This window comes from Diplotaxodon limnothrissa, linkage group LG11 (genome assembly GCF_057381915.1).
Source record: "Diplotaxodon limnothrissa isolate DT_005_m linkage group LG11, D_limnothrissa_male_GT1.1, whole genome shotgun sequence".
NCBI classification, from domain to species: Eukaryota; Metazoa; Chordata; class Actinopteri; order Cichliformes; family Cichlidae; genus Diplotaxodon; species Diplotaxodon limnothrissa.
The window spans coordinates 28,006,466-28,018,727 of NC_140606.1; the positions used below are offsets into that span (position 1 = coordinate 28,006,466).

General features: G+C 41.1%; 1 protein-coding gene across 1 annotated transcript in view; it reads right to left on the reverse strand.

The window, feature by feature from the left end:
- Nucleotides 1–475: 475 nt before the first annotated feature.
- Nucleotides 476–12,262, reverse strand: part of kcnn3 (potassium intermediate/small conductance calcium-activated channel, subfamily N, member 3) — a 56,252-nt gene continuing 44,465 nt past the window's right edge. The window contains exons 7-9 of the mRNA XM_085365616.1: nucleotides 3,192–3,319; nucleotides 1,978–2,047; nucleotides 476–895 (exon numbers count right to left, since the gene is read on the reverse strand). Coding sequence (XP_085221742.1) covers nucleotides 476–895; nucleotides 1,978–2,047; nucleotides 3,192–3,319 — 618 coding nt within the window. The remainder of the gene's footprint in view (nucleotides 896–1,977; nucleotides 2,048–3,191; nucleotides 3,320–12,262) is intronic.

A 12,262-nucleotide genomic window follows, 5' to 3' on the forward strand; every position in this document is an offset into this window, starting at 1 on the left:
AGAGATAGAGATAATAAAAGGCATTCTTCAGTAATTGGAGTGGATTCCATTTAGGAGTTCATATAATTATTCTTCGTTATTTCTCCTCCTCTCTCTTTCGTCCTCCTCATTCTCTCTACCTCAATTTCTCACCCTCTTGGCATCCTTCCTCCCCCTCACACCTTTTAGAGTCTCCATTTTATCCCCATTTTTCTTCTCCTTCCCTCATCAAGTAAAGCGCCCCAAAGTCCCTAACATGTCTCATCACTCATACAGGCCCTCCATCTTAATCCCATTATTTCTCCTCATAGTCTTCCTCCCTCCCTCTTGGAGCGTTAGTTTCCGAGGATCACCAGACATTTCTCTCATCTCCCATTTCTCTCCTTTAGTCTGAAGTGTGAGGACTAGCGCAGCCCTCGTCCTTCCTCCCTATTTTTCCTCATATTTGTCCTCTCCTGGTCCAAGAAAAAAAAAGAAAAGAAAAAAAAAGCTGTCCTCAGCAGCTAGAGGTGCACGTGTTGGGGTTGGAGCTAGCCTCCAAGCTCCCCTCTGGGCTCAGGGGTGGGGGCGACAGAGGGGACTCCAACGCCAAAGTAGAAACCGGAGCTGAAGGTGGTGCAGGAGCTGTGACCTGGACTGGAGAAACTGAAGCTGGCGCAGTGGTTAAAGAAGCAGCAGGGGACAGTGGAACCACAGCACCTCCTCCTCCTCCTCTACCATCCCTTGCATCCCTCTCCCGGAGCAGGTGAACCAGGGCAGCATGCTGGGCGCTGAGGGTTGCAGACAGGTGAGCGGGCAAGGCGTTGAAGCCCGCCGTGAGCTGCTCCACCCGCTGCTCCAGGGACAGCATCTGACGCTCCAAGTCCTCGCTGCGGTCGTTGAGCTCGGACATGAGCTCATACATGACACTCTGCATCTATGAAAGGAGAGAGTGGAGAGTGGGAGATGAGTCAGTGCACACGGCGTACTTTGAAGAAGGGAGACAGACTGCAAACACGTAAAAACAGGAAGATAACACAGTCGCTCTATGAAAGCTTGTTTTAAAAAAAACAAAATACGTTGGTATTGAATAAGGAGAGACACTAAGTAGAGCAGGGATGTCAAATTCATTTTAGCTGGGTCACATGCGGCCCAGTTTGATCTGAAGTGTGCTGGATGAGTAAAACCACTGCATAAAGGTAAAAAAAAGAAAACAGCTTGAAACATTTTCCCCGTCTTTTAGCATAAAAAGTACATTCTGAAAAACTTTAATGAAAAATGAACAGCCTGAGGTGTAAAAATAGGTGAAATTTTAATAATATGCCTCAGTGTTTCCACAACTGACAGCCTGCTGACAATACAAAGAAATCCCACAGTTGTAAATGAAGCACTTCAGCACGGCTTAACCACCTTAGTAAGAAAGCTTTAAAACTGGCCATTCAGGGCAACCACTAACAAATCTGGAGCAGTGACTGTCTGTCTAGAACTACCAATGCAATGCCAAATGAATAATAAACTTTTTAATTGTGATGTTTTTCTGCTGTTTTAACTTTGTGTGTATTACATATGCCAATACATATACATACATATTTTGTATGCGATTTTAACTAGTGTCTTTGTCTTCACGAGGGTATTTTAAATCCCATCAGCCCTGCCCCTGTCCCTGCAAATGTTTACACTTACGCTCCTCTGAAAGAACACACACACACACACACACACACACACACACACACACACACACACACACACGTGCGCTTACATTCTCACTCAAACACCCACACAGTAACAGAAAAAACACGAGCACTCCCCTCCCTCCTCTCGTTTCCTCCTCACTCTCTCACTCAGTCATCCCTGTTTTAACACTTCTTCTGGTTGCTAGGAGACGCAAAGCCACAGAAACAGGCAGATCAGCATGGAAACGGAGAAATGCTGTGCAAAATTTTTGGGGGGAGCAAAAGCATGTCAGGTATGAGCGACTAACCTGTATGCAAAAATGAAGAGCACTGATGTGTGCCTCACCTTTGAGAGATCCACTAGTGTGTTGGCCTGATCGCTGAGTTTCCTCTGCTCCATTTTCACGCTGCGTAATCTGCAAACAGATGCACACATAAAACACACATACAGGGTGGAAACCCGGTAAATATGCTGTGGTTGGACCAGAGAGTTAATCCCTCAGGGTTCAGACAACACCACTCTGGAGCGGTCACCTTGCCAAGTTGAGCTTCATTTCTACCTGCAGTGTGTCCCTTGATTTGAATGTACAATAACAGCAAGCGCACAGTGTGGACTGAAACATAGTAATCTTGTCATGAAGTAGAGAATACATATATTTGTATATATATAATGAATGCAGGAAAAGAAACATTAAAAGTTAAAAGATAATTATTATTAAGGAAAACTTTTGGGGCACAAGACCTAGAGGGAAATAAACCAAAAAATCTGATAAAAAAAAATCATTGTACTTTAGTCCAATTAAAAGCCTATTGGACTCTCAAAGCACTATACAATAATTGGTGAACTAACCTGTGTTTTCATAAAACAAACCCTGTGAGGCTGACTTTATGAGACTGCACCCCCAGCTGAGCCCGTCTCCTGTTATGCTAACAGATTTTAACCACAGAATGTACCCCTATTCCCATCGAGTCAGCCCGGTTGCTGTGTTGACACAGCCAGTCCACAGTCCACATGAATAAGGATTAGCCTTTGAATGTTAGATTTAACACAGCCTTACGTCTCTTGACTCTGGCTTTTGAATTGTCCTGAAGTTGAACCGTTAAAGATCAAAGGATCAGGAAACATTTACGAGATCCTTCATTTAGATGCTGGACGGAGGATATACAAAAAATCTTTTTCTTTATGTGTGTGAATTACACTCTGAGCACTTGTAACAGCAGCATCACTTTTTGGGAGAGATGACAGGGTGATCGGAGTGTCTCTAACAGCACACAATGCACATGATTATCCATTCCCACAAGTGTATTTGCCTGGATTGAACCTGCCCTTTCGTAGATGATGAATCACATCATGCGTGTGTGTGTGTGTGTGTTTGTGTGTGCGGGGATTAATGCATTTTATCTGATGATCAGCGTTGATTCAACCTGTGGGTGGATAGAAAGTACAGCTGATTTCAAAGGCTTCATCAGCTCAGCAGCGCCGTCATGCGCATGTGCTCGTGTGCACGGGTGTGCTTGCGTGCGCGAGTGTATGTAGTTGTGTGTGAGGTGCGGTCTCACTGATGTATAGCCTGGAGGAACTTCCGCTGGTGTTTGCGGACTCTCGAATGGTCGATCTTCTTCATCAGCTTGGTGTGTTTGTAGATGAGCCAAGTCTCTCTTAGTACGTTAGCAGCTGCATTCTTTATCTGCTCCCAAAAAAAGAATAAGCACACATATACACACTTATTGTTAGCAACAGGTGGTCCTTGGCAACTGAAACTGGCAACAGGTTTGCCCAGCCCTCTCGTCTTTCTCTTTTTTCCCCTGGTTTTGCTATTATCTATGCAAAGAAGAAAAAAAAAACACTAAACCATCATTCTCTTCTTAGAGGCTGCCCTCATTCTCTCTGTCTCTCTCTCATGCTCCCTCTCTCTCTACACATACCGGCTTGCCTGCCAATGCTTTTCATGTGTGCATAAACAGCTCTCTCCTTAGGGAGATTGGCAATGAGAACCAACAGGAGTCTCCCCCTCACACACACTTCTCTCTTCTCTTGGTTTGTCTACATGCCACATTATATCTTAGACTTATTCAAATGGGGCTGCATTATCTTGGCTGGCTGAAGTAATTCAGCGCAGCACCATCGCAGTGTATTAAAACCAGTGATCTTCTGTTTAATTATGACAACAACTGAAAGCAACAATCGCTGCACAGTCACTGCACTCAAACTAGCTGTCAAAGGCATTCCCCATCTCTACAGAGGAGGAACATTAGCCTATGTAATGATGCTCAGTTGTGGCGAGCCACTCCAAGACGGTTATTTTTATTCACTTCATTTGTTTGGACCAGCAGAATGGGAGATTTCTTTGATTTAATAAAATGCCTGTTTGAAATGTCAGTTTCTGGTCATTTTCTATAGATAAATATCGGGATTCTTCTACTTTCTCGCGGCTCCATACTTGTTCCTGTATGTTTCATGTATTTTATAGGTTGCTATGTAATTACAACACAGGGGTCTGACACCCATCGAAAAAAGCGAGGGTGGACACCATAGAGAAGGGAGAGAGAATCTGTAAGGACATAAATTGAATGAGAGACTTCAAAGAGATGCTGAGCATTGAACAAAGAACAATTATACCCCCGTCTGAGGAGCACAAAAGACCCCGGCAGCTTGGCTAATCAGCACCCATCCACTGCAGTCAAGGACTGCTCACTCACATACACGCCTACACATACACACATGCAGACACACGCACACACTATTGGCTACAGATGAAGAGAGTAGGAGGCCGTGGGCCTTGCAGATGTGTTTTCAATAACACAGAGGAAGTCAAATCAAATAGAGCTCATCGAGCGAACTATAGATAATATATAAGGCCCCCGTGATTCAGCAAATTCGACACGTTATCCACCATTTGTAAAGACAGTAAAGATAAAAAAAACCCAAAACCTTTATTCTGCTTAATTTAAAAAAAAAACACACAAGAACAAAACTTACAGTAACCCTACAAAATAAAACACATTTATGTTAAAATTCATGGAATGACATAATTTGAATGTGCAAGCATCACCTTCCAGTATGCATCAATGGGATTACAGACCTCCCAACCGTGTGGCAAACACAGGCAGTGACAGACCTGCAAAGATCTTAAAGAGCCATCACAACCCTGACATGCTGTTTAATAGGCCGGGGGCGCTAATGTTGTTTATATACAACATGTTTATAGCAGCGCTTTTTGAGACACTACATCTAAACTACATTACATTAGATATGCTGCTGAAGGATACATGTAAGATTAATTAGTATTAACTTACTTAGATTATGTTGGAATAAATAGAGTTCATTATTGCTCTCTCTCTCTCTTTTTGTTTTACAGGCACTAAAGAGCACATTCAGTACTGTTTAAAGCTGTGGGCCCTTTGGTAGACTGAAATGCCAGATCTTGTTTATCACATGATTAATGGCTGCAGGGTGAGTGAAAGATGATGATTGATGGCATCTTGTGTCTGACTGAATGGCAGGCTGCGGAAGTTTTTCCACAGTTTTCAAGCACAGGTCCAGCAGTGCAGAGGGAGTCTACCGCTGCTGGACATTTTTTTTCTTTCTTTTTTGTGCAGATGATTATAAAGCATCATTTAAATCCTGGAAACAAAAAATGAAACCCAACTGTGTATTTTTTGCAAAGACCCCACCACCACCGGCACACTGTATTTAATTGTCTCTCTCCTCCTGTGAATCAATGTCGATATCGATGCAAAGACAGCTACTCCATTAACAAAGCTAACAGACTCAACATGAACCGCTAAGAATACGCCACGAGAAACCAAATGACAGCAGCGGCAGCCATTCCTGGACCATATGGCTTGTACTCGGGCAACCATGTTAGGGCCATCTGGCTGGTTTGGGTCAAAGATCTGTTCTGGCTGCTCCCCTGTGTGGCACACCTTATGGCAGGTACACGCAAAGTCTGTTAACGCATGGGGCTCCCACTTCTCAGCATGCTAGGCAGTTGATGACATGTTGCAGAATATAAATTAATCAGCAGAAATAGAAACATTTTACTGAAATTACTATATATATATATGTAATCCCAGTTTATAATACATTAAAAACAGAACGTTTCCATTTACTAAATAAACATTAACTGAAATACCAAAACTGGGAAAAGAAGGGAAGAAGAGAAATAGACTTTTTTTTTTCTCATCAGTTGGAAACAAGATCAGAGGTAAAGCTAAATTGCTAAACCAAGAAAGACTCAACCTTTTTCACCCTGGAGGTCCACATACCAGGATTATAAAGACACAACCACTGCCATTTTCAAAGGTTGCCAAGTGTGGCACTTTCACTTAAAATGAAATCAGCTTCTTATTGCTGCTGAGACTAAAATGGATGTAGAATTGTTGAGAATTTTTAGACCAGGTTCAACACCATTAGTGTCACTGACTTACAAAACCTCGCTGGCTATTTTATTAGGTACACCTGTTCAGCTGTTTGTGAACCTATCATTAACGGGAATATCTAATCACACGGCAGCAGCTTAATATACTCAGGCATGTAGACATGGTCAAGTTGACCTGCTGAAGTTCAAGCATCAGAATGGAGAAGAAAGGGAATTTAAGTGATTTTAAAATTAGCACAGTTCTTGGTGCCAGATTTGCTGCTAATCTACTCTGATTTTACTACACAACCATCCCTAAAGTTTACAAAGAGTGGCATGCAAAAGAGAAAATATCCAGCGAGCAGTAGTTCTCTAGTTGAAAAAGTCTTGGTGATGTCTGAGGTCAGACTGCTTTCAGCAGATAGGAAGGTAAAAATGAGTTAAAAAAGAAAACACAACCAGGGTATGCAGAAGAGCATCTCTGGGCAGCAAACGATCACACCGGTGTCACTTCTGTCAGGTAGAAACAGGAAACTGATGCTAAAATTCCCACACAGGCTCACCAAAATTGGACATAAGATATGAAAAATATTCCCTGGTTTAATGAGTCTTGCTTTCTGCTGTGACATTCAGATGGTAAGGTTTTAATTTGGTGTAAACGACATAAAAGCATGGATCCATCCTGGCTTCAGTCAGTGATTCAGACTGGAAGTAGTGGTGTAATGTTGTGGGGATATTTTCTTGGCACAATTTATGCCCTTTAGTAGCAGTTGAACATCATTTAAACACCACAGTCTGCCCAGCTAATGCTGCTGACCATGTCCACCCTTTCATGATCATAGAGTACCCTTCTTCTGATTGCTGCTTTCAGAATGTCAAAGCTTCATTCATCTCAAACTGGTTTCTTTGACTTGACATTGAATCCACTGTACTCAAATGGCATCCATAGTCACCAGATCTCAATCCAACAGAGCATATTTGGGATGTGGTGGAATCGGAGATTCACATAATGAATGTGCAGTCGACAAATGTGCAGCAACTGCGTAAAACTATCATGTCATGTTAGTAATTTATAGTTTTGAGAGATAATAATTTTTTTTGCTGGATATTTTCAAGTCTCACAGATGCAGAAACATTATATATCAAAATTAATTCTAAATGTATTAATTTTGGCCCTACAGTTTTATAGCTGTAGAGTAGAACTGGAGATTTTTACTCAATTGGACATTTAAATAAAAGCCTAGCACTTATAGGGTTAATGACCTGTGCATGTAATTAGGCTCTGAGATGCTGGACACACAATGGTGTTTTTCCAGTGATCAGAAAACAAACAGACGAATTGCCTTGGCAACAAACTCATCCATGTGCCACTGTGACACGTGGCCTTACCTGCTCTGACCTTCCCTTCACAGACACACTGACAAGGGGACAAGGAGACACTTAGGCAGACACAAACATGGCCACACACAAGGACAATAATCACTATTTCAGCATCCAAAGCAAAGGAGAGTGATGCCCTTAGGCTCAAGTTAAAGGTGAAACAAATCAATAAAATCACAGAACATTAAATTACAGTTAAAATAATCACTGGATCTTATTAGGGGGCTAACACATTTTCTACATTAGAAGGAAGCTCATGTGCAAGTTCAACTGGCAAAAACTGAAAAAAAACATCAATGAGATATGTAAATGCACTCGTGGAGCATTGAATGAATTGTCACCATCACAATATGACTATAATAACAATGAATAACGATATGCTTATAAATGAAAAGGCTGCTAAAAGTTATTTTTATTATGTGGAGTGGAAGCTAGCTTAGTGGAAATCTTCGGGGGTTAGATTGCTCCCATTTGGCTACTGGTGTAAACATTGGAAGGCACTGCGGCACCTCCTCCTTGGCCAGAGTCCAGAGTGCACTCTGAATATTCAGACAGGCCGAAGCTCTGAAATGTGCCGGAGGGACTCGTAAAAGTGCCCTGAATTAAGTAGTGGTCCAGTGTGAAAGCAGAATATGCATCCCGAGTGCAAATTTCTAGAAAGATTTTTTTTCCAGCTTCTAACTTGGAACGAGAGTTTAAAAGCCTGAAAAAAAAGTAATGACCTCAGATACAGACGGTGTCAGCCACAGTCACACAGTCAACTGGCTTACTGCTTCAATAAAAGGAATTTAACACTGGAATTTGACATCGTAGCGCCATCAAAAGGAAGGAGATGTTAGCCCACTGACTTAGCGCCTGAGCAAGCATGTCCTGCTTTTCTTGGTGTTGAGTGAGCTCTCTGAAAGTTGAGGGTGAAATTTTGACCAAATGGGCTTCCAGCAGTGCTCTGAATCAACCAGTGCTTCAGTACACAGCCACAAAAAACAGCAGCAACAAACCAAGAATCGAGAAGAAAAAACAGTCCTGGCATCAAACAACAACAAATCACACCTCACACACATAGTCAACTTAAGGACTAGATTAACTGCTATTTAATTAACATTTGCATTAATCCTATCAGATGGAGAGACTTCACTGAGCACTGCATGAAAATTAACTCGGTGCATCAGTCTTTGGAAGGAAATCATTCTCCCCGATAAGGTTATTAGGCCCTCCACACGCAATGTGCACTGCACAGGGGTTCAAAATATCAACTTCAGTCTTGACATTGCTCTGCATAAAAAACTGATCGAGGATGAAAGCAGCAAGTATTCATCAATCATGAAAATAGAAAGGATTCAAAAAATTGTCAAAAAGTGTCAAAATCATAAGGAAAAGTTACAGCGAGATTTTTGGGCTCAGATTTTCATGCTATTGATGAACCACACCCTATTCTTTAGACAACATTACAAAATTACATTAGATTGCACAACACCTCGTTCAGATCAGCTAAGAGCGTCTCTCTGGCATTTAATTGACATTCTTGTTAATCCTTCAAAGGGAAGTAGACAGCATTGCAGTGAGTTAGAAAGACAGACTGTGTGCTTTCCTGTCTGTTTGTGTGTGTGCGCACATATGATGATGGCAAGATGTTGAAGCTATTGTTGCATTATTTATTATAAAGCTTTGACTGATTGTATTCTCTTGGTACAAAGATGTGGCAAAGAATGGCCCCGGCTATGTAAATCAATGTGCACACAACAGCTTCAATCATTGGTCTCTCAGTGATAGAGGGCAGGAGACAATTACCGCAGCATAAACCGTAGACCCTTTGAAGGGAAATGTCACCAAGCAGCATGCTGCATATTGCTCTAGGAGGCCTCCGTTACTTGATGAGCGGGTTTATTAAGATCATGAATTACCCTTAATGATGATGGCATTTGCTTTAAAATATGAATATAATCTTTTTGCTTGAGGGGCTAATAAAGTTGATCAGTGTGACAAAAAATACAATACTTTTTTAGCTACCAGTTAAAAATTTGGGATTTGATGTGACTTTCCTCAACCTTTAAAACTTAAGGTACACATGTACCGCAGCAGGTACTTTTGTAATTACCAGGGGATTGTGAAAAAATTGTAGGTTAGCTGAATAAACGATAAAAATTCATTTGATTATAGTATTTAGCACATTTACGGTCACAATTACCAGCTACACAAACCACACAGCCTCCACATAACCTGATCTGCATCGAGTTTAGCAGAAAAGCTGAAAAGGCTAAAAAACTAATGGAAAAATGATTGATATGTACACTGTCTGCCACTTGAAGAGGTGAAGATGAATTTGCATTTCAATGAGGAGTATGAATGCAAATTAAGGTAACCTGCTGAAACAAGAATCTTTAGGCCAGCTAGCAGCGCGGTGAAGCTGTACTTTGAGCTAAATGCTAAACTGATCATGCTAATATGATCAGGCTACACCGTTTCACCAGGCTGTCAGCAGGCCCAAAAACTCACATTCACTGTACTAACAAAGAAACTTTTGAACATTAAAACAAAACCAAGTTTCTACAGGCAAGGTGGTAAAACACTTAGCAAAACTGCTAACGTTAGCTCAAAGCACTGAGTACTGCTGCAAAATTTAAATAGCTATTAATTTGATAATTAAGCCCCAATCACACTGGTCGCTAGGAAAAAAGATATATACCCAACTGTTTGGGCGTGATTGCTGGAGGTTGGTGGCAGTCGCTGTGAATTGCTAAGCCCTCTATTCACACAGGCCATGAGACCAGTCAGTAATCCCGTGGTAATCATGGGTTACTAGAGGAATTACTAGAGAATTTGCAAGTTGCTTCTGTTGCTAAGAGAAATTGGTTGCAAAGAGGTATATGGTGTTGCATCGAAAACCCTTTTACGATTGCTTTGGTCACTAGCAGGTTTCCATGATCACTTGCTATTTACATGGAAAATGGTAACTTGTCTGCAGACACTCAAAAACGATATGCCACGTTAGGGAAAAAAAATGCAACATAAACCATAAACAGAGAGTAAAACTTGTGCCTTTTAAAACGTTTTGACTGCTGCAGTAAGGCCTGTACAGTTTTTACGCTCCCTGTTTTGGGTTTGCTTTGCACTTCAAACAATGTCACCACCCATCGGCGAGTAGTTAGCGACAGACTGTGGACAAATTTGTGCCTTCCATGAAAACAACGGGCAACCATTACAACATGCTGGCAACCAAAGCAATCACAAGATCACAAGATTTTGGGTTTACCATTCTGTATACAACTGCTTACACTTAGTGAAAATGTTGGAAACTGGTCAGGGAATACAGATTTTACCCTAGTGACAACAGATTTTAGGGGAGCTGCTGTCTGATTTCTAGACCAGTGTGACTGAGACCTTATTAAACTAAAATGAAAACCACCTGATTTGAAAAATGACAGCATTGTGGTCAAAAAACTGCAAATCTTTGGATGCTCAATTGGGATTAGCTGCAAAAGCAAGTCTATCTCCAAAGACTCATGAGTTAAAATGCCTGGCTTTAAAGCAGAGATATATTTAGCTTGGAATCTTTGGTCTCTATAGCAAATTTTACAATTTATGAAAGCAAAAACAAAAAAACAGAAAACAAACCAAAAACTTCACAACTGACAAAAATTGGTTTGCTTGAAAAAAAATCCAAGGTAAAAATCTGTTTTTCAGCAGATATTATGTAACATTTCAGGTAGGGGTGTTTTTTTATGTTTTTCCAGCATTGTTTTTTTAAGGGCCATTTTAAATTTCCATTATCTAGAAAAACTGCTTGAACTTGGTCCTTTATATTTTTCAGGGTTAATATCTGGTACTCCTGCTCTCAGGAGTGAATTTCAAGTTAACAAAATATTGAAGAATGCTTGAAAGTCCCTAAAATATTTGAAACTCTGGTCTCTGACAACAGTTTTGGAGGACTGTAGAAAACCACAATTTTACAGGGTGGAGACTGATTTTTTTTTTTACAGCTTCTCATATACAAAGCACACAATAATCTTTAAAACAGTCTAAACTGGGAAAATAGCTTCATAGACATTAAAGCTTGAATATGGAAGAAAAAAAATACACTGAAATGTGATATTTCCCAGGTGTGACACCACATACAATATCTAAATGAACTTTAGATAATTTAAGACAAAGCAAGTGTGTAACAGCATTCTCTGTCATTTTCTCGTTGTGAATTTTGAAATGCTCATGGCAGCCAAACATTGTTTCAGAAGCAGACAACTAAATGATGCAAAATGAATATGTTGTATAATAACAAAGGTAGGTAGTTAAATCTTATTTTCAATAATAAACTGTTCATATCAGATTCAGTTTGCAAAATATCGCCGCCCTTGCAAACACCTGTGGAGCACATGGTTAAGGATGGTAAACATCTTGTGAAAACAGACCTGGCCAAAGACTGCAGGAACATGAAGAGAGAGCCTGGCTACAACTGACACACAGAGTCTATTTGGTTTCTTTGTCGATATCTTATCCACGCTCAAATTATTGATCACTCCACTCCGTTCAGTCACCCAGATAACCCTGCTGCCATCATGCACCCTACATATTTGATATGGGAGCTATTTTTAAAACTTGAGTCTTTCAACTGTATGAAAAATTGAAAAGGACCAGAGGAGGGAGGGAGGGAGTTGGGAGAGATGGGGTGTGGGGAACGGAGGCTGGGAGGGGGCAACAGAAGAAGGAGAAAGCAGTGGAGGAAGGAGAGAAGCAAATGTGACACAGAGAGAGAGAAAAGGATTTACTGTAAGAGAGACAAATGTCAGAGGAGAGGGGAGGTGTGGGAGGGAAAAGATCGGCGATGGAAAGAAAAAGAGAGCGGCGGTAAGTGAGGGAGCGGAATAGAGAGAGTGAGACAGAGATGACCTTTTATTG